The sequence below is a fragment of the Homarus americanus genome, unplaced genomic scaffold (assembly GCF_018991925.1).
Source record: "Homarus americanus isolate GMGI-L3 unplaced genomic scaffold, GMGI_Hamer_2.0 scaffold32929, whole genome shotgun sequence".
NCBI classification, from domain to species: domain Eukaryota; kingdom Metazoa; phylum Arthropoda; class Malacostraca; order Decapoda; family Nephropidae; genus Homarus; species Homarus americanus.
In genome coordinates, this window is record NW_024737097.1 from 17,975,811 (window position 1) to 18,003,018 (window position 27,208).

General features: G+C 40.6%; 1 protein-coding gene across 1 annotated transcript; it reads left to right on the forward strand.

The window, feature by feature from the left end:
* On the forward strand, positions 1–26,355 carry LOC121873132 (glutamate-gated chloride channel alpha-like). Its single transcript, XM_042376447.1, has 9 exons — positions 1–59; positions 637–785; positions 7,933–8,003; positions 8,730–8,814; positions 8,947–9,130; positions 20,962–21,044; positions 21,575–21,724; positions 25,541–25,739; positions 26,214–26,355. Exons 1-9 carry the CDS (start codon positions 1–3, stop codon positions 26,320–26,322), a joined length of 1,089 nt encoding a protein of 362 aa, XP_042232381.1. The 3' UTR covers positions 26,323–26,355.
* The last annotated feature ends 853 nt before the right edge of the window (positions 26,356–27,208 follow it).

The window sequence follows — 27,208 nt, forward strand, 5'->3', positions numbered from 1 at the left end:
ATGACTACCGACCCGGCAGCGTCCTATCGGCGAGGAACTAATATACAGATTGAAGAGAAGTAAGAACTACATCACGATTAACTGCCTCAAGACCGTACATCAAGATGGATACTGCACCTCAACTCATAGATGTGGCGTTTAATACACATACCATAGCACTATACCTGCCCACCATTTTCACTCCGGCGCGAGGAATTTTTTTAATGTATGTAAATCTTATATTGTAATTCATTTAGCCCTCGCTTCAATAATATTTCATGTTCTCTGTGAAGGAGTAATTCCGCAAGTTGTCTATTTAGTAATAATTTATTTTTGTGCTTGGAATAAAATCTGTACCATGGTTGAGATTCATGGGTGATTTTTGTGTAGGGGAGATAGAAAATTTAAGTGTGACAGGAATCGGTTTAGAGAAACGAAAGAGGGTTTCAGTGTAAAACTAATAAGATTAGACAAAAAGAGAGGGGGGGGGGAGGGGCAGTGTTGCAGGGGTGGTTTACACTGCCCATCAAGCTGAAGATGTGAGCAAAATTGGTTGGACAAAAATGGCAGCGAAACTCTACATTATCTCTTATTAACTACTACCTTGACTCCTACAAGAAGGAAAGTCGCATAATTTTTTGACTATGTCTCCCATAGGGTGTGCGTCTTGACCCCAGGCTTGGTTGTGGGAGGTCAGATCACCCCTTACGGACAGCAGAACTACGTGGCAGGGGCAGCAGAAAACGTAGGAGCAACAGACAGCGGCAGCTACAGACAGCACCGTGCCATAGTGCCCGATGGGTATCGTCAGGAACTCGCCCCAAGACCCCCAGGCATGTGGAGTTCAAACCTCAGAGAATTTTTTTTTTATCTAACTTTACTTCAGTAATTCAGAAACAAGCGTATATGGACATAATATAGCTAAAGGTATCGGTAGGTGCAAGTGCAACTATAGATTAAAGTCTCTTTCTCCTCACAAAAAAAAGCTATGGTTATTTTATTGGTCCCCTAGGTAATGTATCAAATTTATATTTCATTAATTTCTTAATGTGCTGGGTGCAGTCGTTCCCGTCTCTCAGGGTAACTGAGGTTCTGTAGTGCAGGCACCAGTCTGGTGGCCCTTCTTTGGACATTTTTCATCAACTGACAGTTTCTAGCTAGTAGCTAGCATATCTCGGGGACTAGGCGGGGTGATAATACTCCAAACGGGAGAGCACCTCACTCTTGAACTACTATTAGAGTAATTAGACAGATGAGCTATCCGCGGTCGGGTTCACTATGTTCGGAAGATGAATATTCTCGTAACTGAATAGTAAGAATCCCTCTTAATTGGTTGGGCTAAAGGAAAAAACTAGATTTCTCTGGTCAAGAAACCTTCATCCGTCATATTAAACTGAAAATTCAATACGCTCCGAAACCATTTTGCTAACAGACAAGAGCTCATACCATACTAAGTGTACTCTGTTTTTTATTTTTTTTATGAAACGGTATCAGAGGAGACACGATTATGTATGTATATATAATCTTATTTCCTGATGATTGTCAAGAGACATAGAAAATGACGGATAGTCAGTCCTCCGCTTGTGACGTCACCAAGATGAACATAAGAACATAAGAATGGAGGAAACTGCAGCGGGCCTATTGGCCCATACTGGGCAGTCCAGTTTACACCCAACCCCTGTTGCTCATATAAGCATCCAACCTATGTTTGAAGCAATTCAGCGTATTCGAGTTAATGATGATATTTGGTAACTTGTTCCATTCATCCACTACTCTGATTCCAAACCAGTGTTTACCTATTTCACGCCTAAATCTAAATTTGTCTAATTTAAAACCATTGTTACGAGTTCGGTCCTGGTTGGATAGTTTCAGTACCTTTGTAATGTCCTCTTTGTTTAGCCCTGCCTTCCACTTATACACCTCTATCAGGTCGCCCCTTGCTCTACATATCTCGAGGGAGTGCAAATTAAGATGCTTTAACCTGTCTCTATACTCAAGGTTCCTAATGCCCGGGATTAATCTTGTCATTCTCCTCTGAATTCTTTCCAAGGATTCTATATCCATTCTGTAATACGGTGACCAGAACTGAACTGCGTAATCCAGGTGTGGTCTCACAAGAGCAAGATACAGTTTTAGGATGACCTCGCTAGTCTTGTAACTAACACTCCTTTGTATGAACCCAAGTACTTTATTAGCCTTGTTACGAGCAAAAACACATTGTTTACTTGGCTTAAGGTTCCTACTTATCATTACTCCTAAATCTCTCTCGCAGTCGGATTTCTCAATGGCATCGTTGTTCATCTGGTATCTGGTTTCCCTGTTTACATCTCCTATACTGAGTACTTTACATTTGTCCACGTTGAATTTCATTTGCCAGTTTTCAGACCATTCGAAAATTTGGTTTAGATCTTCCTGTAGTTTTGTGGAGTCCTCGTCAGAGTTAATAAAACTTTCTATTTTAGTGTCATCAGCAAATTTGCTTATGTTGCTGTCTATGCCGATATCTATGTCATTTATGTATATAATAAATAATAATGGTCCAAGTACTGAGCCTTGGGGAACTCCACTTGTGACGTTGCTCCAATGGGACTTAGTGCCATTAATGCTCACTCCCTGTTTCCTGTCCTGTAACCACACCCTAATCTATTTAAGGATATTACCTTTGATGCCATGTGCTTCTACCTTTCTAATTAGTCTTTCGTGGGGGACTCTGTCGAAGGCTTTGCTAAAGTCGAGATATACCACATCATAATTGTGCCCCTCGTCCATCGATTCGAAAACTGATGAAAAGAATGTTAATAGATTAGTTAGACATGAACGTCCGCTTGTGAAGCCATGCTGGGAATCATTGATCAATCTGTGCTTCTCCAGGTGATTTCGAATAGAGTTTGAAATGATTGCTTCCAGTAATTTGCCTACTATTGATGTTAGACTGATTGGACGGTATTTAGAGGATAGTGATCTATCCCCCTTCTTGAAAATCCGTATTACATTCGCTATCCTCCAGGATTCTGGTACTACACCTGTTTTTAAGGACATGTTAAACAACTTTGCTAAGGGCATACTAAGCTCTTCCTTACATTCCTTTAATACTCTGGCAAATATCTCATCGGGACCCGGTGACTTATCAGGCTTTAATTTGTCTATTTGCTTACTAACATCGTTACTAGTCACTACTATCTCGCTTAATTTGTTTTCTTCACTATCTCTGAACAGAGTCGGTGCCCCGGGTATCATGTTTAAATTTTCTGTGGTGAAAACTGTTGAAAAATATTTATTCAAATTATTGCTCATTTCTCTGTCGTTATCAGTGAGTTCGCTGGTGTCTGACCGTATTGGTCCAATCTTTTCTCGTGTATAGTTTGATACATTTGGTAGAATCCTTTGGGGTTTGTCTTCGCCTCCCTTGCTATCCTTACCTCATTATTCCTCTTGGCTTTACTTATCTCGGTTTTAACCCTACTCGCCAATACCCTATAATAATCCCGGAGGTAAATTTCGCCACGATTTATCCTTCTACCTATAGCCTTCCTTTGGCCAATGATGTTCTTTAAATAATTATTTATCCATTTAGGGTCATTGTTGTCTGATCTGAGTTTTTTTGTATGGTATGTTCTGCCTTTGTGCATTAAGTAACTCACTATTTAAATTGTCGTGGAACTCGGCAATCTCAGATCTCGTTATCAGGTCGGTGTCATCTGTCAGGTTCACGGCCAAGAGCGACACCCCCTCTCTCAGCTGCCTCTTTAAACTGTCAAAGTTTGCCCTTCTGAAATCTGGTACTTTAGTGGAATTTTCCTTACGTCTGCCCTGAAACTCTAACTGGAATCTAATTTCTTTGTGATCTCTGTTTGCAAGTTCGTTCCCTACCTCGACATTGCTAATGAGGTTTTCTCTGTTTGACAGAACTAAATCGAGTATATTATTACCCCGGGTGGGTTCGGTTATATGTTGACTTAGAAAACAGTCCTGGATCGTCTCGAGAAAATCCTCTGATTCTGAGTTACCTGTAAGGTCAGTCCAATCTATTTGGCCAAGGTTAAAGTCGCCTACTATACAGACTTTGTTGTGTATGGAAGCCCTGTGCATTTCATCCCAGATAAGTCGCTCATTGACTCTATCAAGATTGGGAGGTCTATATATTACTCCTGTGATTAATTTTTCCCTACCGTCGATTAATTCTATCCAAATTGTTTCTGTACTCAGCTCGGTTTTTATTTCCTTATTTATTTCACACTTCAGATTATCCTGAACATAGATTGCTACTCCGCCTCCTTTCCTGGTCTGCCTATCGGTATGTGAACAGTTTGTAACCCGCAATTTGGTATTCGACCGGTAACTCACGTGTGTCTTGGTTGATCCATATTTCAGTGAATGCTATTATATCGATTTTTTCGGTACATACCAAGGCCCTGATATCATCCATTTCGTTTCTCATACTTCAACTGTTCGCGTAGTATACATTTAAGTTATTCGTGTTCTGAGTCCTCCCCTTACCGCGTTGTTGTTGTTAAATAGTTGAATATTTAGTAGGGGATGATAAAAGGTGAAGGGATAGGTGAGGGATATACTAGGAGATAGGTAGTGAATAGCGGGATAGGAAGAAGGAAAAGATGAAACAACTATTGTTCTAAATGTTTTAACCCTATAAGACGCCTTGTTTACATATGGAATCGGTTACATTTAATGATAGATTCACTGTCTTTTTTTTTTATAAGCGACGTCAACCAGGGAACTTTTACCTTCACCAGGGAAACTTTAAGCGCCACCATGGGAAATATTGCCGTTACCAAGGAAACTTTAACGGGCACCAAGGAAAAATTTTTAGTCACCAGGTAAAGGGAAACTTTGATGTCACCAGGAAACTTTAAATGTTACTTAGGGGATTTATGACAAATGTGACAAGAAATTTATATACCGGTAACTGTTATCTTACTGACCTGACTGATAAGGATCCAAGGTTGTGTGTTATGTCTGGTTTTCTGCCTGATTATAATTATTTGTTTGATTGTCCAATTATGTAATTGTTTGGCATTCGTTTTATCTGTGTGTGTGTGTGTGTGTGTGTGTGTGTGTGACGATTGGTTTTGTTAGGAGTTTATTGGGTGTCATTTTCTTTATTTGGGTTTTGTTCTATGGGGTATTTTTCCAGTGGTATTTCGTTTACTGGGATTATAATTAGTAGGATTTTGTCCAGCGAAAATATAAGCAGTGGGATTTATGTCCAGTGAAATCTCTCTTGGATTGTTTGCGCAATCCCCGTAATGAAACCTGGGGTATAGCACAAACCAATTAATTCCAAAAAGTTTAAGCGATGAACAAGTGTTTGAACAAAGGCCTGTATCGATTACCTTCCCCTCCTCTCTTGTAAAGTTGGCACTGACTTAGACGAACCTAATGGTCGAACACGAACCTACATGTCGAACACGAACCTACCCGGTGAACACGAACTTACCTGTCGAACACGAACCTACCAGAACACGAACTTACATGTCGAACACGAACCTACCTGGTGAACACGAACTTACCTGTCGAACACGAACCTACCTGGTGAACACGAACCTACCTGGTGAACACGAACTTACATGTCGAACACGAACCGACCTGGTGAACACGAACCTACCTGGAGAACACGAACTTACCTGTCGAACACGAACCTACCTGGTGAACACGAACCTACCTGGAAAACATGACTATAAAAATAAAGCGATTATTAGAATTCACCTTTTATCATAATAATCCGAAGTTCCTTAATGAGTGGATAGTGAATCATGCTCTGAGTGGCCAGGGACTTCTGCTCTGATTGGCCAGTGAGTCAAGCTCTCTGTGTGGCCAGTGAGTCGAGGTCTGAGTGGCCATTGAGTCGCGCATTCTGAGTGGCCATCGAGTCGCGCATTCTGAGTGGCCAGTGAGTTAAGCTCTCTGAGTAGCCAGGATGTCAAGGTCTCTGTGTGGCCAGTGAGTCGTGCATTCTGAGTGGCTAGTGATTCTAGGTATGTGAGTGGCCAGTAACGTAAGCTCTGTTTGGTTAGTAGTTTAACTAACCTAACTTATCAAGCCTAACTTAACCTACCCTGACCTAATTTGACTACACTAAATCTAACCCAACCAAACTAAACATAATTTAATCTAACCTAACCTGACCTAACCTAACCTAACCTGACCTGACCTGACCTGACCTAACCTGACCTGACCTAACCTAACCTAACCTAACCTAACCTGACCTGACCTGACCTGACCTAACCTAACCTAATCAATGTTTCAATAAAGTTTTATTGTGAAATTTTGTCCGTTGGGATTTTTTTTATAACAGTTTGTCCAGTGGGATTTTGTCTGGCAGCATTTTATCCGGTGGGATTTAAGACTGAGCATTTTGTCCATTGGGATTTGTTTTGTTCAGTTGGATTCGTCCAGTAGCATTTTGTCCTGAGATATTTGGCCAGGTGCAATTTTGTTCGAGGCTGTAACCAAATAGGCCTAATGTGATATTGTGTCGTTGTCCAATTACTGTAAGTGTAATAATTGGGAGCGATGACGTAATGGTCAATATTATCAATCTATGGGTGATGGCGGTCGGTAGCGGTGGTAATGGTAGTAGTAGTGGTGGTAATTGTGGTGATGGTATTGAGAGCGTTTGTAGGTGATAGTGGTAGGGGTGTCTCCAGCCATTATTTTTTTAACCTTCTTCACACAGCTCATATAGTCACAACAGTACTCAGTTTCCCTCCATACATTCTTTAACATCTCGCGGGTTACGGAGACCATCGCCCTTATGATGTTCTCTTTCAGCTGAACAAGGTCTTACAGCTTTGGACTTCACATACCCCCAAAAAAAAACATTAAACATTTAAGTGCGGTATAGTAAGGCGATCCAGTGCTATTCTTATACTATCTGGTGCTATTCTCTTATATAACCAATTACTTTTATGGCACACTTCCCGATAACCTTCAACAATATTGATTCGGCAAACAAAATCCCTAAGTACCTTTATATAAGACGTATAAGCGAGTTCTCCAAGTTACTGATGTCCATCTCAATTGATGTCAGGCGTGTTGTGTGGCGGTTTATATTTCAGAATTATGCTTCGAAAAAGTGGTGTGTTTAAGGGAGTATGGCGTCAGCACACCGAGAAAGCGTCAGGTTCAGTAGCTAGGAATCCATCAAGACTGTTCGTGTAACCTTTCCTCCCTCCTAGGAATCCATCAAGACAGTTCGTGTAACCTTTCCTCCCTCCTAGGAATCCATCAAGACTGTTCGTGTAACCTTTCCTCCCTCCTAGGAATCCATCAAGACTGTTCGTGTAACCTTTCCTCCCTCCTAGGAATCCATCAAGACAGTTCGTGTAACCTTTCCTCCCTCCTAGGAATCCATCAAGACTGTTCGTGTAACCTTTCCTCCCTCCTAGGAATCCATCAAGACTGTTCGTGTAACCTTTCCTCCCTCCTAGGAATCCATCAAGACTGTTCGTGTAACCTTTCCTCCCTCCTAGGAATCCATCAAGACTGTTCGTGTAACCTTTCCTCCCTCCTAGGAATCCATCAAGACTGTTCGTGTAACCTTTCCTCCCTCCTAGGAATCCATCAAGACAGTTCGTGTTTTCCTCCCTCCTAGGAATCCATCAAGACTTTAACCTTTCCTCCCCTAGGAATCCATCAAGACTGTTCGTGTAACCTTTCCTCCCTCCTAGGAATCCATCAAGACAGTTCGTGTAACCTTTCCTCCCTCCTAGAATCCATCAAGACTGTTCGTGTAACCTTTCCTCCCTCCTAGGAATCCATCAAGACTGTTCGTGTAACCTTTCCTCCCTCCTAGGAATCCATCAAGACAGTTCGTGTAACCTTTCCTCCCTCCTAGGAATCCATCAAGACAGTTCGTGTAACCTTTCCTCCCTCCTAGGAATCCATCAAGACTGTTCGTGTAACCTTTCCTCCCTCCTTCTGCGTCTCCTATAGATGGGTCGCCCCTCTTGGTCAACTTCAGCATCAAAGTCAACGGCATCACTGAGGCGGACGGGCGACAGACAGTAAGTTATGAGTTTTGTTGACTATAACATTAGACTAATCTCTGTAGGATCAGGCGGCCGAAAGTTCGTCTGGCGTAACTTCCAATAATGCAATATCAGGGTGGGTGTAAGACCAAATTGTGGATACAAGATAAATTATACTTGAAGTGGATTTACATAATCTAGAATTCTATCCAAAGGAATTCAGAGAGTTATTTAATTTATTGATTTTTTTTAAAGAGTGAAAATTGACTTACTGATTAAGGCCCATTAACTTTTGGCATCATTTGTGGTTATTACACGCCTGAAAAGTTTATTAACTCTCAATTTATCAGTGTGGTGGTGCGTCTTCATCGGCACGTTAGCAGTCATTTGTTTTTCCTTTTCAGAGTTTGATATAAATGTAATATAATATATATTTTTCTGGAAAATAAAAGGATACTAATTGATTGGTTAAATATTATACTATTGCCGTTAAATTCGTGAATGTTTGAAAAAAATATACAGGAAAACCCATGGGAAATTCACAGGGAAAAAGCTACAGACAAAGGTACAGGAAAATATATTGGGAAGAAGTCAGAGAAAAAGGCTCCTGTTCAATATTTACCGCATATACTGTATGTATATTGACAGACACATCTATATACATTCTTGAAATTTTTTCCTTGCAAAAATTGTACCTTTTTTCTTATGGTTTTTTTTTTTCCTATCACCAAATCTAATAAGGTCGTCTTTCCTGTCCGCCAGGCCGTGGTCCTAGACACCTACTTCCGTATGATGTGGAAAGACTGGCGCCTTAGATATCCTGAGGCGGACAAGAATGACGAAGAAGGTAAGAAAATGAACCCTGAACATAGGAACGGTAAAGGAGGTGAGTGTATGATCCTTGCGAACGAGTGAGATAAAACTAAAATTTGGAGTTAAACCGATTACTACAAACATAACACCTCGTATGTATCATCAGACGACCTGGTACAAGATAAGGAAGAGAAGGTGAGGAAGACAATTGTAGACCCTATCATCTTGGAAAAAATCTGGCTTCCTGATCCCAGCATCTTGAGCGTGAGGAAAGTCTACCTGGTCAGCGTCTTAAAGAAAGTTCAGGGCGTAATTCTCTTCTCTGATGGCACTGTGTTCGTCTCCACCGTGTGAGTATTATCCTGCTGTTTTCTGATACATAAGCAGACAGGTAGATAGAGATATACAGCAGGGAAACTTACTCTACGATGTCCAGGAATATCACATTGATTTATACCTTCAGCGGTGGACTCTTTTCTACAGTTAAAAAGAAAAGTGTGAAGGCTACATACGCACATAAAGATAGACGGAGTGTGTGTGTGTTTGTTTGTTTAAATACATAAATGTTACGAGAGTCTTGACCATGATCATTACAATTATTTATGGTCGTGTAATGTTCACGTCGACAACCAAAAGTTCAAGAGAATAACAAGAGCGGACACTATTCTACGCCATGTTTATATTAGGTCACAGTCAGCAATCTAGTCTTACACCACTAGCTCTCTTTTGTTTTTTTTATTTTATTTTATGATACATTTTGAGATTGTTTATTATATAACTAGCTAGATGATGCTTTAGAGACTGTAGGTCAATAATTGTACACACAATAGGCCCCTGGGGACTTCTGTAGCTGCTACCAATCTGAGTCCACTAGATGCACAATACTTAGCAGTCCTCCATCTTAGTGTTAGCGAAGGGGGGTTAATCATTTCATCTCCACTAAAGACTTGTGTTAATTTTACTTTGGATTACAATGTTCTTTCCTGTGTTGCTACTTGTGTTGTGAGTCATCTGTACTAAGTAACTTTAACTTGTACAAAAAGATAATACTGATGCCGTTAAAAGTAATGTTAAAACCAGTCGTCATGGGTGTAGTCTTTCCTTGTCACACTTCAGACCTGCCTGCTCACTTGTACAATGCGATTCACTCGAGTAAGCTTGAGTGTCCATTTATTTTAAAATATACGTCCAAAAATGTAAGCCCTCCATAAAGACTAATCAAATGTTGGAATCATCTTGAATTCTGGCCGACCAGCTGAACGAGATAAAAATTGTATACACTTCCTTGAATTCCAGTTAGTAATGATATACTGTATATTTCACAATATGGCGAGAAAATAAAGGGAACAAATGACGTGGAGTCACACCTGAAATGATAATAAAAAAAATCTGCATCCCAGACTACCAGTACTTAATGAGAGACTCGACAAGCACTGGGCAGGCTCTGGCAACCTTCATCTGGCACACCACCACTGCGCCCTTGGGCCTGAGGCACTAACCGATCTTTAAGAAAGAGATTGTTCCGTTCATTCATCAATTCTCTTGAGATTCACACACACACACACACACACACACACACACAACAAATACTTCGGCTCCCTGGTTAAAACAATGCGACCATATACTGTACAGGAAACACCTCGACAGACACACCACCTCCCACTCGCAGCCCACCCCCTCCCATCCCCCACACACCCTGGTTTAGAAACCTAGATATTGCACAAATAATCTTTAGGAAGACAAACATATTACACACGAGGCATTGTTTGTTCTTGACTTCGATGCACAAAGAAAAATATTTAAATATTCAAGAGAATACAACTGAATTCCTTATTACCTTTGTTTTTGTATATTTTATTAGTCTGTGTGTGTGGGGGTATGTAGTTTGTGATTATAAATTGCTGAACTTTTAAAAGTTTACTTCTTCCTAAAACATTAATAAATTAATAACACCGCCTCTCTTCTGGATCATGTGGTGGTGAGGGGAGAGCGAGGGAGCTTCACGCTTGGTTCAGGAAAGTATTATACATTAATCACCCTAAACAAAGACTCGTTTACTTTGTGTAAACGAACGATACAATTTGTCAACAGTAATCAAAAGTTTAGTCCTCGGGGTAATAAGGGTCGGTGTCTTTAGCGTGTTCAGAGTAACCAGACGGAGACTTCAGTGCTGGCGGTCAGGAGTTCGTGTTGCTGATATCTATGTCAACCACCAACAATACACAAATTGGTTCCTTAAAAATACTGTTTTAAATTGAGGGTATCGAGTGTTCACATGTTCAGTCTGATTGAAGATGATACAAAATTTATATTCCACGTTCCATAAAATACGTTTACTCAGTTACTTCACTTTGTCATTTGTACTGTTGGCTGGTAATAGGTGTGCATAGTCTCTTGAATGTGTGTGAGCATGTACCAGTGTTGGTCTAGCTTGGACTTAAAAAGGTTCACATTTGATGATACTCCATCATTCGCGACGAGAAGATTGACACCGACTATATTATACTGTATTGATCTTCATAATTACGGCATAATATATATCAGCTCATTGTTGACCTTGTCATCAGCGTCCGTCTTTTGAGATACCGTTTATATTGTTAAACTTGTTGATAGTAATACATTAAGGCGTTCAGTAACGCATCATATATATACCATGTTTTCCTTCAACACCACGACTGTCCCTGATAAAATACCTTGAGAGCAAAAGACGCTTGCTTCAGATACGTTGCCTATCCCAAACCCCTGTAGAGATGACGGGTAAGGTGAGACCAACCAGAATTCCTTTTTATCGTTTACGGAAAGAACACATCGTCTCTGAGTTGTTTTGGCCTGTAGATGAATGCTTAACCAAAAAGTAAATAAAAAGAGTTATGAGCACATGTTAAAGACAAGTTATGAGGAAATTAAAACAAAAAAATATAGAGGAGTATTGGCCGCTACATGTCTTGAAAGGAAGAGGCTACGGCGTACGAGGGAACTGATTCAGACCATCTTACACCATATTCAGAGTTAATAGACATACATACATACATTTCAATATCAACATTTTCAATTGATTTATTTTTAACCTGTGTACAATGGAGTAGTGCGCCAGTCTCGAGTTATTATTTCATTTCAGGTTCTTAACACATTGCCAGTTCATCTTCCTTAATAGTAGTCATCAATAACGCTCCTCAACACACAATAACACCTGAGCAATATATTTTGTAATCAACCCTTATGAGGGCTACTACTGCCACCCTTTATGAGGGCCTCTGTGTGCCAGTAACAATTCCTTTTACTCTTATATTTATCACCATTGGTAGCGTGACGATAGGAGGCTCGTGGGTAGGTGTAATGATAGTATCAAGCAATAGGGAAGAAATAACGGTAAATACTGTAGGTAAATAATAGACACAATTATACAAATACAAAGTTTATTTAAACATGAATATGAAATTAGAAGAAAGAATTATGTTGTACTAACAGACGAAATCTAGTACTAGGCCCTCAGGCTCAACATACTCACACCATTACTGGGTGGACATATAACACTTCCAACCCTACTGGGTGGACATACTCAATAACACAACTATTATGGTCACTTAGCACCATAAATACTAGGGCAACTGCCACTACAACACTCAGTCGTCAGGTGTGTTACTCAAGCAACAGCCATGGGGTCCAGCCACCATGGAGTACTATCCGACGAACTCTGGAGATCCCAGTGGATTAATTCCACCACACAAATAGCCCTACTGAGTTAGACACTCATCCACCAATGATGGGGGCTGGTAGTGGTGTGTGGCTTGGTGATCCGGCGTCACCTCGTGGACCGAGCGTTAGGGCCAGACGAGCCAGCTATGGGGGCTATAGGTAGTCTGAAGTGTCTGACGGCCGGGTCTCACGAAGGTAACTGATCCTACTGGACCTCGGACATCTCCCCAGACATAGTGGATACAACATCCACGCTATAGACACGGCCTAGGCTGCGTTAGGGACCTGTATGGATGAAGGGACGGGCACTTACTAACCGGTGACAACAACATCACGTTTCAGGGGACGTTAAAGACGTAAATATGACTTCACTCAGAGCATATCAACTACGTTACTGTAACGCTTGCACAAGCAACTATTAATTGGGTCAAATCACTTAAAGAAGAGCGAATTACAACACAGAGTGGAATGGCATACCTGTATGGATGAAGGGACGGGCACTTACTAACGGTTAAAATGCCCGCGTGCCCTCACTCAAACCGGACCAGGGAGTCCACCTACTCCTATTCCGATGAATTAATTTACGGTACCCTCTGACGTTGAAATTGAGACTATGAACTCATTTTCATTCTCTACTATTATCTTCACTAACAATGCTCTGACTCAGCTATCGAAAGCAAAATTAAATTGATTACAAAGGAATGGATGGCAACAGGTCCCAGCATACAGCGTCTGCTCCCATAGACAAAGACGGGGGAAACAGAGAAAACGGGGGACGTTTCCACTGGGGGACTCGGAAGGTTTTGTGGACGTTTGAGCGTAATATGAATCCTTAAGGTTTTCAGGTTAGCTCTTATCATGACCATTACACCCTATCGTTATAGCTTTCTGCTCTAGTATTGCTGCTATTTAAAGACTATATTGTGATAATCTCTCTCTCTCTCTCTCTCTCTCTCTCTCTCTCTCTCTCTCTCTCTCTCTCTCTCTCTCTCTCTCTCTCTCTCTCTCTCTCTCATGTACTGTACCTTCAGTGGTCCTTGCTAATCTGTAAATGTAATCTCTCACGTGTTCACTTTTAACGATAACAAGAGGCAGCTGTATGGAAGGTATGCCAGCTGTGAGGGTGATAGGTCAGCTGTGAGGGTGATAGGTCAGCTGTGAGGGTGATAGGTCAGCTGTGAGGGTGATAGGTCAGCTGTGAGGGTGATAGGTCAGCTGTGAGGGGTGATAGGTCAGCTGTGAGGGTGATAGGTCAGCTGTGAGGGTGATAGGTCAGGCTGTGAGGGTGATAGGTCAGCTGTGAGGGTGATAGGTCAGCTGTGAGGGTGATTGGTCAGCTATGAAGGTGATAGGTCAGTTGTGAGGGTGATAGGTCAGCTGTGAGGGTGATAGGTCAGCTGTGAGGGTGATAGGTCAGCCAGGGTCATAGGTCAGCTGAGGGTCAGATCAGCTGTGAGGGTGATAGGTCAGCTGTGAGGGAGATAGATCAGCTGTGAGGGTGATTGGTCAGCTATGAAGGTGATAGGTCAGCTGTGAGGGTGATAGGTCAGCTGTGAGGGTGATTGGTCAGCTATGAAGGTGATAGGTCAGCTGTGAGGGTGATAGGTCAGCTGTGAGGGTGATAGGTCAGCTGTGAGGGTGATAGGTCAGCTGTGAGGGTGATTGGTCAGCTGTGAGGGTAATATGTCAGCTGTGAGGGTGATAGGTCAGCTGTGAGGGAGATAGATCAGCTGTGAGGGTGATAGGACAGCTGTGAGGGTGATAAGTCAGCTGTGAGGGTGATAGGTCAAGGACTGTAGGCATTTGTTGATCACCTTCCCGACTCTCAACGTGACCAGCAGACCACGCTCCCTTAGTAGTAGATAGTCTCCACTAACCCCTTCACTACGGGGACGCCATTTAATATTTTATTTGGCTAACGTCAGACGATTTTATTCTATTCACTCGGGGGGGGGGTGTACACAAGAGGTTTACCCCCCCCCCTTCCACCAGCACCTTTGTTACAGCTGCCGTTGCAAACGTATGTGACGTAATAACATTTGTACTTAATATTGGAAGAACAAATACTGTCAATGTATACAGCCTTAACAACAAGCTAGAGAAGTCGACTTGTGAAAGAGACCTAGGGGTACTTGTAAGCCCGGACCTACGGCCTAGAAAACAGTGCGTTAATGTTCGAAATAAGGCAAACAGAGTACAGGTATTGGGTTTTATATCTAGAAGTGTAAGTAATAAGAGTGCAGAGGTCTTATTACAACTATATCTTGCGCTAGTCAGGCCGCACCTCGATTATGCGGTTCAGTTCTGGTGCTCTTATTATAGAATGGATATCAATTCACTAGAGTCGATGCAGCGAAGAATGACGAAAATGATTCCGGGACTTACAAACCTTCCATATCAGGATAGGTTAAAGAAACTAAACTTGCATTCCCTAGAAAGACGAAGAGTGCGGGGAGATATGATAGAAGTATTTAAGTGGGTGAAAGGAATCAATAAAGGGGATATAGATAAAGTTCTTATAATGTCCGAGCAGGATAGGATTCGGAGCAACGGATCTAAGTTGGATAAGTTTAGGTTTAGGAGGGAGATATGAAGGAGCTGGTTCACAAATAGGGTGGTGGACGAGTGGAACAAGTTTATCAACTTTGTAGTAAGCGCTGGAACGCTGGAAAGTTTCAAAAGGAGGCTGGATAGATTCATGGATGATAGAGAGTGGTAGTAACTCTCGACAGGAGCTGCCATGCACAGGCCAACCGGCCTATTGCAGACTCCTTATTTTCTTATGTTCTTATGTAACCCAGAAGACCTTTACTGATCTAAAAGTGGTGATCCATATATATACAGTATATATATATATATATATATATATATATATATATATATATATATATATATATATATATATATATATATATATATATATATATATATTCTGTATAGCTTATGAAAATGCTTGTTCGTGGCGTCATTAATTTTCCAGCAAGAAATGTACACTTTATCACTCCTCGACACATCTGAAATTCACCTTTGTTATTTTAATAAGTAGTTTGTTCCTTCGATTTTATAGCTAGTCAGCTGACACGCATGGCATTATTTTTCCTTCATATCTTGCTGATACATTATTTTACAATAGTTAATATATTTGCACTTTTTTCGCCCTTTGTTGATTTATTATAGATTGGTAATGAATGTACGGTATAAATGCTTTCCTGAGCAAGGTAGTTGCTCTCTCGTTTTCGCCCTCACTGAGTCGGGTGAACGGCGATTGGTCACTCAAAACCTGCAGCCAGACGATTATTTGAAGGGTAGCTGGTTCATGTCCAGGGAATCCCCACTTCACCCGACTGTAAATAGGTGCAATACCTAATTTTACAATTGGGGAAAGTGTAGGTGGCCGAGTTCAGTATTGGCCATGCTAGTGTACAGGCTAGTATAGTTTTGTTTCCAAACAGCCCCTAGCTAGCCGTCACGGCAGGTGCCTCGCGGAAGCCTATATGTAATAATTTGTCATATGTCCTTAACATATTCTTGTATAATTATCTTTGTCATTTTACACATAATAGTGGCACACTGATTGTAGTCACTCCCGGCAAGACTGGTGGCAGTTTCACCACATTTAGGGATACTGCTCAACCATTATCTAGTAACGACGATATAAAAATAATTATCATATTAGAGTATTAAACTATTTACCAATGCAGTTTGCTCATCTCTAACATAACAGTTCCCAAAGTCTACTACACGAATCCTTTGTGTATCAGTTGCTTTTTTGTAACTACTTTACATTTGCCCTGTAACACCAACTGAACGATACAAATTTGACTGATTTGCCGAGGCTTCCGAAACCATACCCTCTGGTCGTCTATTGTCACTGGCTGCTGTGCTATGTAAAAGAAGATTTGACTGACTCCCGTCACTTCTGTCATTTTGTTTTACTTTAAAAGTTACCTTTTCCTCCGTAGCTTTATTATTGTTATCTGCATAGCATGAAATATTCAGTAATAGCTCAATCAAGTAAATGCAGTGTAATTATGGGATGATTATACTGTACTTTGAAGCGCAGCTGGAAGTTGTCATCAGCTTCTATTTTACCCGACTCGAAGGTTGCCAAGAATTGCGTTAAGAAAATATATATTAATAATCGTTAATGACAGTAAAGTATTGACATATATAATTCTTGTTACACGTAAAATGAAATACCCTGTATGAAGAAATAGAAGGTCTTGGCAAACATTATATTTTTTTCCAAAAAATTCTTCGTGGCGAGTTTGTAGCAGTATTGCCAAAGTGTTCGCCAATTGTTTTTGCTATATTTGTAAGTTTTCCCGTGATTATTTCGTCCCCAGGAGATGATGATGACTTTCCTTAACAGAAATAACCTACTCTCAATTTTCTCTAATTTTGTCACAAGCTGTTCATTGGTTGAGATAACTATTATAGTACAGTATGGTGTTACAATCAGAAAGTAGAGGGTAGTAAATATATTGTGGGAAGGCCTAACGTTACTGGTCGAGTTCCCTTTTTTTCTGATAAATAGATATGTAATTACAAATATTCGTGCATTTAGAACATAAAGATATAACAAATAGAAATTCAGGTGGTGTCAATTATCAGAACTTAATAGTTTACTTATAAAAGAACAGGTGCAGTAATTACTATACGGTGCCTTAACCAATTCGCAAGTTTGTCCAGAAACATCACAAGTGTACATGTATACATGCAGGTACAACACTATAATTCCCATACGATGACATTATTATATAGGTACTTGCTGAAGTTAGATATAAATATAGAATCATCAAAAAATTATGTTAGTTATATACGCTTGGTAGCGGAATGTGTTGGTTATTAGCTCCTGTTTATACACTTAAAAATGTAGTCACTAACAGAATTATTCTTGATTATTTGAACGTTATTACAGTAGTGCTTTGTATATTTATTGTTAGACGAGATACATTAATATTCCTACCTGGAGTGGAGCTTTCAAAAGATGTGTGGCTTTTGGTTAGAAGAGTTGAGGACAGTGGGGGTCAGGGCCGGGTTCGGGAGTGGGCAAAGTGGGCAGCTGCCCAGGGGCCTCCACAATCTGGGGGCCTCCACATATTACGATATTTTATTTATTTGTTTATTCATTTGGATTATTTTTATTTTCATTTTTTAAAATTCATGTTTATCCATTCCACCACGTAAAACTATGTTCAGCAAGAAGCGTGATAGAAATTAGGCTAGCTACTCCTTGAAATTCATGAATACCTGGTTTTCCTATGAACCGTATATTTTTAATGAATGCTATTGTTTGTGTTGCTAATAATATATTTAGAATTCCACAAACATATATTGATTAAAAATGAACTACGTGGAATAACGAAATTGAGATTAAAAATAAAAATAAAATATATTTTTCATTATCACTTCCATTACGAATGCCATCAGGGCACTGTGTTTGTTGACAGTCGGTCGGAGGGGGTTGGGTCGTGTAGTATTTTCCCGGGGGTCTTACAGCGTCCCCCGGAACTCCCAGATGTTTCGGCTCGCTTCACTCGCCGCCCCACCCTCTTGGGTAGTTATAATGAGGGGGGCCTCCACAAAGAGGCTGCCCAATGCCCATGGGCCTCCACAGGTCTAAATCCGGCACTGATGGGGGTGGTGGCGCACTTGCCCAAACGTCTTGCTACTTCAAATTAACGCATAAAGTCAGTGGGGGTAAGCAGGGAGACTGGTTGTGTCAAGATGGTGGAGGGTCTGGTTTATATAGTTGTGAAATGGTTGTTAGAATGCTCAGCTGTGCGTGCGTGTGTTTGTACACTCTCACCAAAAAGTATCGGTGCAGGGTGAGATCGACGACTTCCGAAACGATACGTATACACTGTGATATGTCGGGAAGGTTGGTAAGTGTATCCTCATAACCCCTCCCCCTCCACTAGGTGTTGCCATATGGCTGACAATCAGTGTGTTTGTTTCCTCTTTTCGGTTTGTTGTTTTGTGTCGACTGAATGATGAGCGAGGGTTCGGTCTCGGTGAACGTGGGTATAAAACAGAGGCAATATGAAGCAGTAGAGATCTACACATGCCAGACGACATGGAAACCTCAGAGGGAACGCGAGGAGCTATTATTGCCCTTCATAATGAAGGGTTCGGCGTCACAGATATTAGCCGGAGGGTTGGTGTCCACAGAAACACCGCTGCACGATGGATTCGATGGATTCGGCGATACCTCGAAACTGGTGCTACAGAGGACAGGTCTCGGAGCGGCCGTCCACGCTGCACCACCACTCAGGACGACGAGGTTGAGTGGTTTATTTGGTAGCATAAATTAATGTGGCAATATTCACAAGTATCACAAATAATTTTGTTGACAGGGAGCTCCTCATATTTCATACTGTCTATTTATCACTTCCCGACCTTATTTTTAAAGGTTTGTTTCACTTGACCAGGCCATAGTAGCTGCGCAGCAGGATTACAGGCTGCCAACATACTGCTGGAACAACTCGCCTTTCCCAATACCTATCGTCACTGGTTTCAAATTGTTCACACTACAGTATGCACCCATACGTTTTGTTGCGAGTGTACATGTCAATATATTATTCCAATGTGCAAATGACTAATGTCGATGAAACTCTTAAGAATCGCAAACATACACTCATGCACTCCTACACGCACACATTTGCTTGCCACTCCCAATATTTTACCAACTCAGGTCGTACATTAATCACCCTTAATGTTTTCAACCCTTCATTTTTTCCTGGATACTGAGGCTAGAGTTTGGATCACCATCAGAGAACATTACCATTACTATTACTTACGACGTAAATAACTCATAAGTTAATACAATGATCACCATTTAAGTGCATAGACATGAACCAGGGAGCTTCGTCTTGGAACATATTGGGGTAGTGCGATGGTCGAGTGGATAGAGCGCTTGCATTTTGTCCTAAGAGTAGCTGGTTCGCACCCTATTCGATCCAGTGGTCTTTGTAAATATAAAAAGAATGTAATTAATCGACAAATTATGTCAGAAATAAAATCTTTGTGTTGCGTTATATCCGAAGTTACTGATTGTAAGTTCGTTATTTGCCCGACACAAGCGAAACTGGTTCCTGTTCAGACAATAAAACTTACTATGTAAACAGACCTCAGGTACACTGCCGGGTCACCATCACATGAGGTGTGTGCTGAACAAGACCAAAGTATGGCCTCTGCTGAATCTTCACGTGACTCATGCAAGGTTTTCATTTAACCAGTTTCAGTCAGCCATATATAGAACATGACGACTCGGCACCATTTTGTTAATCATCTCGCTAATTTTCATGTGATATTGACCTTTCCAAGATCATAATTACTTAAGTATATGATGATTCTTGATTCACGGTAACACAATCTCAAAATAATGCTCACAAAATGAAGCAACTATAAATTACTCTCACAGGTCACTTACTCTACAACACATCCCATACAAATGAGTGGAAAGCTGGTTATGACGGCAGCAACAATTTATTGTTACTTTTTCTGTACTGTTACTCACCGTGTAATACTTTCCACAGTTAACACAGTCCCGATGTATTATTTAAAACTTAACTCCCAGAATGTACAGTTAATGTGGGTGAAATTATGGATGAAGTCATGTTGCTTAGTGCGTGATGTCACCTTAACTCAAAGGCGGCCCCTCGTCTGGACATAACATGGGCTGTGTAAATTTACAAAGAATTGCATACATCTGTGTCATGTGTTATACAGTATGAGCTTCTAGATCTGTTAGTTGTTATCTTCTGTGTAGGGAAATATTCCATGTTACTTTAAGCCTTTTTAGATATAAGTGGATGTATTAAGTCAAACTTAGTTAACACTACAACACAGTAGTATTAATCCAGTTGAGTACATGAACACGTTATATGCAGACGTAATACTCAACAGTAAAATGACTAAAAAAATCAATGGCATGTGCCATGCTGTAAGTTGATCACTAGATGTAAAAGATTCCATCATTTGTCTGAATTCTCTTAAACCAGGTTTTTCTTTTCTGATAATTGATGGTATGAAACTACTTAACCTGTCATAAAACGTGTAATCATAGGATGTAAAAACTCCATGCGTGGCAGTCCTCGAGTGGCAAGTTTTCAGTCCAATATTTGGAATGAAATTAAGGATCTGCTACATTATCCAGTTTGCTCTTTGACAGGTTCATTTTTAATATTTCAACTGAAAATATAAAACTCTACTTTTCCTATTGTTTGAGATCAATCTTGGGGCAGTAAAGCTTTCTTGTCAGTCGTGTATCTAACAACTCCTCTTTACTGCAGTGATTAACGAGGAAGGTTGATGTAAGGTGAACAACACACAGTTGAAGTTGTTTGTCAGATACAAGATCCGATGATGGACTTCAGCTTACCCTGGTGACCTATAATTACACTTGGTAACTCATATTAATCCAAGGTGATCTCGGTTGCTATAAATGGTCGTGGCTGACCCCTGACCCCTGTACCCGCAGGCTGAAGATCGAGTTGGAGTGTTCGACAATGTTTTCTAAGTTCCCCTTCGACGTCCAGGAGTGCCCACTCGACATACACAGCTGTGAGTACTAGTTGATAAATATACTGTGTTGTGTATCTGTACTGATAATATATTGCTGCTTCCTGCATGTCCATCATCCCCACTTATAGTGCATCCTTCCCATCCTTCCATATACACAGTACATATACACCCGCGAAGAGAGAAAAAATATGTATATACATAGAGAGAAAAAATATAAGTACATTCAATGAATCGAATTCAAAACCGGGAATTTCTAATATTTTGTATTCCAATCAGCATCAAATTTAAAATGAGACACTTGGGTGGCTCAAAATAATAATCACTGTTTATTAATCTCTGAGTAAATAACTTCAGCACTGATTATTATATATGGTAACGATTCAAAACAAAAGTTAATATTACTACAGATCTTATATGAATAAAGATTTAAGGTAACATAATTCTTTGTCTGCGTAAAGCCGTCCTTCACATAAATAACCGCCGGGCACACAGAGCGTCGTCCATCAGGAAATGCTGTCATCTGGCTGATGTAACACAACCAGAAATACTACTGTTATTTATCCTGGCAGACATGTACGAGGTGACTGAGCTAGAGATGAGGTGGGTGCCTCAGGGACTGTCGGTAGACCCTCGAGTGAGCAATCAGCTCTCCAACTATGACCATCGCTTCACCATGTACCCTGACAACATCACCTGCCTCTGCTATAAGTGTATACCACGTGAGTATTATCTGTTGTCTTTTGGCCTGATTCCAGTGTGTAGTACGTGAGGAACAGTGAGAGAAGAGAAGAGATACAGATAACAGCGCAAACAAAAGTACAGGTACAGTTGCAAGCTTTAATACAGCTAAAGTACAAATGTAAAGACACGCACAGGTACTGCACATTTACAAGTAAAGGTACAAATACAGACAGGTAAATGATGTACATGTACAAGTACAGTACACACACAGGCACAATTACCTGTACATTTTCAAAACGGATAATGATTAATTACATTCCCGTCACTTATTTCTTATCTGTACGCACGTCCAGGGTTGGGGGGGGGGGGATACGTGATCAATAGATATAATTCATCGTGGGGATCAATGCCTAAATGAATAATATATTGTACTGTGTTTGGGTGCCTCCTAAAACCCTTAATGTTATCACGTAAAAATAAATAATTTTGGTCTTTTTGTGTAACTGGTAAGAAAGGTTATTATTATTATTATTATTATTATTATTATTATTATTATTATTATTATTATTATTATTATTATTATTATTATTACTGATGTTTTTGGCAATAGGAAGGGTATCCAGTTGTAAAATATATTTCAAATTTGCTTGATGGCATATCAGGTAGTCATTGCTAACCTGCAGAAATGGTCGTAAAACCGTGGTGGTGATATACTCATCCGTTTAACTGATTTTGAAGCAAGAATATTCCATGAACATTAAAGTTTGGTCTTCGATGTTAAGTCAGACCTCGGCTATGAAATCTTGATCAGGAAATACAGAAAAGCAACAACTTCATTTCTGTTATAGCAACAGGAACTCTATAGTCTAGTACAGCGACTCTTAACCGGGGAGGGGGGCACGCCCTCCTAAGGGGGCCTCAGTAATTTCCAGGGGAGGCGCGAACCCAGAGCGAAAATAAGGAATGGCTTTAACAGGTGTGTGTGTATGTCCTTATTTGGATTTTCGCTCACCACAGATACTTCAAAAAGTCGTAAATGGTAACTACGTCAACTAAAATGTAAAATTCCACTAAAAGTGACTGAATTAAGGTAGTAATAATGTCGGGAACTGTCCGTCAAGTTGTTCGGATTCCGACGATGTTTGGACTCACGTATCTTTGTGAGGCCGCATTTTCTGCACTGGTTTGCTATCAAGACCAAATACAGAAACAAGCTGAACGTTAAGGGGACTTGCGCTGTGATCTCTCTGGCACGCGACACGTATTCAGGATCTGGTAGCTCAGAAGCAGTGTCAAAAATCTTACTAAATGTATTCTCACTAAATATGTTGTGTATTAACGAGTTGCTTATACAGACTCTTTTGAACAATTAAGTTATTACAGTAACGAATGAAAAACTAATTTCTCAATTTTCATATTTAATTCAAGAGGAAATTGTTTAAGAATTTTTAGATTTAGAATTTTATCTAAAGGAAGGGGGAGGGCGTGGAGATGAGGACCAACAGCTATAGGGGGCGCGACCCTCAAAAGGTTAAGAACCACTGCTCTAGTACATGTTTTGGCAACACTGAGAAACAACATACTGATTCCTGTTATAGTAACACTGATTATAAGCAATATTTTTACTCCCGTTATGACAACTTAGACAAGCAACTTAACCTAAGGTAATGTAACTAAAATACATGTGTTCTGTCCTAGTGATTCGAAATTGCCTTCAAATAATAGAATTATGAAATTCAACCACTCGACAGGAGCTGCCATGCACAGGCTAACCGGCCTATTGCAGGCTCCTTATTTTCTTATGTTCTTATGTTATTAGCAAACAAACACTAATAATGGCACAACACAGTTCTCATACCTACCAACTTCTTAAATTGTGAGTCTCTTCCCCCCCCCCCTCCGTTTAATTTTACACCAATGATTCTTTAGATCTTACTTAACCTGACTGACTCTTAAGGTCCTTTCTAGAATATATAACTCCACCTCTCTTACTGGTTGGTTCGATCAGAGCTCGTAAATCCATCCATCTAGATTAATACTGTACTCATATTTTTGTATAACAGTTCCGTAACGTCTACTTAATCACGTTGGCAGATGTGAAGTAAAGTTTGAACTCTGCTCACATATCATGGAAAGTTTCAGTGTTTGTGCACATAATTTTTGATACAGATTTAGTATACAATAATGGCTTCATATTTTTTTTTAAAGAATCCAAATATTTTACATTATCAAGAGCTAACCAGTTCACTCTATCCAGATGTTATTGTTGTGTTATTTGTGTTGGTAGGTGAGTTCAAGACGGGGATGAGGCGTCGGTAGATGAGGGTGCATTTTACAGTAGTTGGGGAATCGGGGGACGGTGAAGCCATTTGTCCGATTTTTTATTTATTTTTGTAATAATAATACAGAGGACACAAGTGACGCATTTGGTGGTGTTATTATGGATGGTGTCAATAACTTCTTTCGGTTCAAGGATTCTAGTGACTATGAATGAAAATTATTTACAGTAGATACAGGAAATAAATTGGTCAAATAATTATTTGGGTTCCTAGTAGCATGATATCTACCAGTTTACCGTCCAGTTATCTTGGCAAGGAATGTCGTAGTGAAAAAAAAAGGAAAATATATGAAACAACTATTTATAAGTACATAATCTTCATCACCATTGAAGATAGCCTTGGGAGAAAGAGTACTAAATAATGTATTTATTTCTTAAGAATAAAAAGCGCGTAAATTATCCTAAAAGGCCATTCCAGAGTTACTCAGTACGCATTATTAAACGGATTTTCAGATACCAAAATAATACTATTCTGTTATATTTATCGTTGTTTTTAAATGAACGAGTCCATAAAACTTCATAAAATTACAGTACAGTATATCCGGGTTTAGAGGAACACGTATTATTTGTTATGACGGTTTGAAAGTTAGGGACTAATACCATGCCATGTATTCAACGCGATGCTTGCTGGAAGTCATTCTCTACTACGTCACTTCATCACTAGAGTTTTATTATTCATTACAGAGTGCTGGTGAGTGCGGTGCTAGTGAGACTTTAATTATTGAAATACAGTACCTGATGTAGTACATAGTCAAGAGGTATATACAGTGAATCCTCTATTTAACGGATTATATAGAGATGAAAGTATATTATATCGAATGCCCGTTAGATATGAAACCTCCATCTAACGAACTATATAGAGATGAAAGTACGTTATATCGAAAGTCCATTAGAATATGAAACCCCCATCTAACGGATTATACTGGAGAGAGAAGTCCGTTATATTAAGGTTTCATTATGCAATTATCAATCTCACACGACTCATTAATAATATAGATAATATCATTGTTATATAGAAGAGTGGAAGTTACTCGATGTCAATACTGGTTACTGATATGAGCCAGTTAGGAAGGGGGAGGGACAAGAGGGAGGGAATGATGGAGGGAGGGAGATAGTAAAAAGAAGAGGAAGGTTTAGAAAAGAGAAGATGAAGGGGGAGATTATAAATGAGAGAGGGGAGGGCGGAGAGTAAAAAAAGAGGGGGGAATAGAAAAGAGGAAAGGAGGAAATAAGAAGAGGGAGAGAAAGGGCTATGGTAAGAAGGAGAAAGGAACGGAAAAGGAGATAGTAGCAAAAGCGAAGAAAGAATGAGTGGTAAAGGAAATAAGGGAGAATAATGAGAAATAATGGGAAAGAATGAATGAAAGGGAGAAAGGAAAAGGGGAGGAGACAAAGGGAAGGGGAGGAGACAAAGGGAAGGGGAGGAGGGAGAATGTTAGCCTACAAAGAGGTGTTATTTACGAAACGTCGATATTTGTTGTTAGTCTCTCTCTCTCTCTCTCTCTCTCTCTCACAGCGGAATCACCGTGTGTGAGGGCCATGCTGGTGTTGTCAAGGAAGGCTCTGGGCCACATACTGGCCACTTTCCTGCCCTCGGGTCTCTTCGTGGCGGTGTCGTGGGCCTCCCTCTTCTGGCCCTCAGACGTCATACCAGGCAGGACGGTGCTAGTCATCACGGCGCTTCTTACCCTCGTGTCCATGCACTCGGCTGTCAGGTATGTATGTCTGTCTTTTTGTCTCTGTCTGTCTGTCTGGCTGGCTGTGTCATTGTTTGTTTTTGTTTGTCTGACTGTATCATTCTGTGTGTTTGTCATTATGTGTGTCTGTTATTCATGGTGTTTGTGGGACATGGTCAGAGAAGAGATTAATGTTTACAACCATGGTCCTGGTATGGTTGGTGGAGGACCAAACCTGGAGAAAGTTTAGTATATTCTGGAGGGTGCAGTAGTCGGGAGCCAAGTTGTTCACTCTGATGCCAAAGGTGGCATCGTCGACATATTTCCAACGAGCGAGAATGCCCATTGGAAGTCTGTGAGCCATGGATGGTATCAGTCTTATCCTAAACCCAAGGCCCATGACTGTTGATATTTATGTTGTGATTAATTAATGCTTTGATGAAGTCTATGAAGGTGAATGCCACAGAGGTGTGTGTGTGTGTGTTACAGAACTTAACCCTCACCACCACACAGACAGTCCGGGCCTGAGACGAGCTATGTGAAGGCGGTGGACGTCTGGATGTTCATGTGTGTCCTGCTGTCGACCTGTGTGCTCTTCGAGTATGGCATCGTCCTCTTGTGAGTCTCACCTGTTATTACCTGTACCTCACTTTATCTGTAACTCCCTCATTTCTCCTGATAGTCATTCATCAAAATCGTCACATAAAGTTCACATTGATTAAGTATATACAGTATATAGACAGGTTTAGTATACAAATAATGTATTACATACATAGTGCCGATATACTGTACAATGTACAGATACATACAGACCCCCAGAAAAGTATCTTTACTTTTTCCGTCTTTACAATTTGCAGCTCTGGATGAATTGCTTTAATATTACCTCGTCATTTTATCCTCTTCACCAAAATATCGACTCGTTAGCCGCTTGGGCGATCAGTCACGTCTCTGTTACGCACTGTTGGCAAGTACCGGGCATGCACCGGCTCCTGAATGTACCTGAACCCGCTCCAGTATTGGTCAAGTTTTGTCTTGAAAGAGCTCACACTCGGTGCCGTTGTAATGACCACGGTCATACACGTCAGTTAACGCCAAAATTAGACGATTCATATTACGCTCAATAGCCCACAAAACATGCAGCTCTGCCTTCGTTTGAGTCCCCCATGTGAGGAGGCCGTTTTCTCATTGCTTCAAGACGCCTCAGTCCTCCGTTATCCCATTTTCTCTTTTTACTTTTATCCTCTTCGCCACTGATCGGCTTGTTCGCCGCTTGGGCGATCGGTCACGTCTCTGATTACTTTTCCTTTTCATTTATCTTCTTCACCAAAAGATCGGCTCGCTAGCCACCCGGGCGATCGGTCACGTCTCTGTCACACACTGTTGTCAAATACTGGGCATGCACCGGCTCCTGAATGTATCTGAACCCTCACTCCGAAAAAGTTTGCCCTGACTTACTAAAACCAACCCCTCTATAAAATGAATTTTAATGTGAGAGAGAACACCCTTGT

Coding starts and splice junctions, on each gene's coding strand:
- LOC121873132 (XM_042376447.1), top strand. CDS start 1: ATGACTACCGACCCGGCAGCGTCCTATCGGCGAGGAACTAATATACAG. Junction 8,815..8,946: donor GGACAAGAATGACGAAGAAG/GTAAGAAAATGA, acceptor ATGTATCATCAG/ACGACCTGGTACAAGATAAG. Junction 9,131..20,961: donor ACTGTGTTCGTCTCCACCGT/GTGAGTATTATC, acceptor CTGTACCCGCAG/GCTGAAGATCGAGTTGGAGT.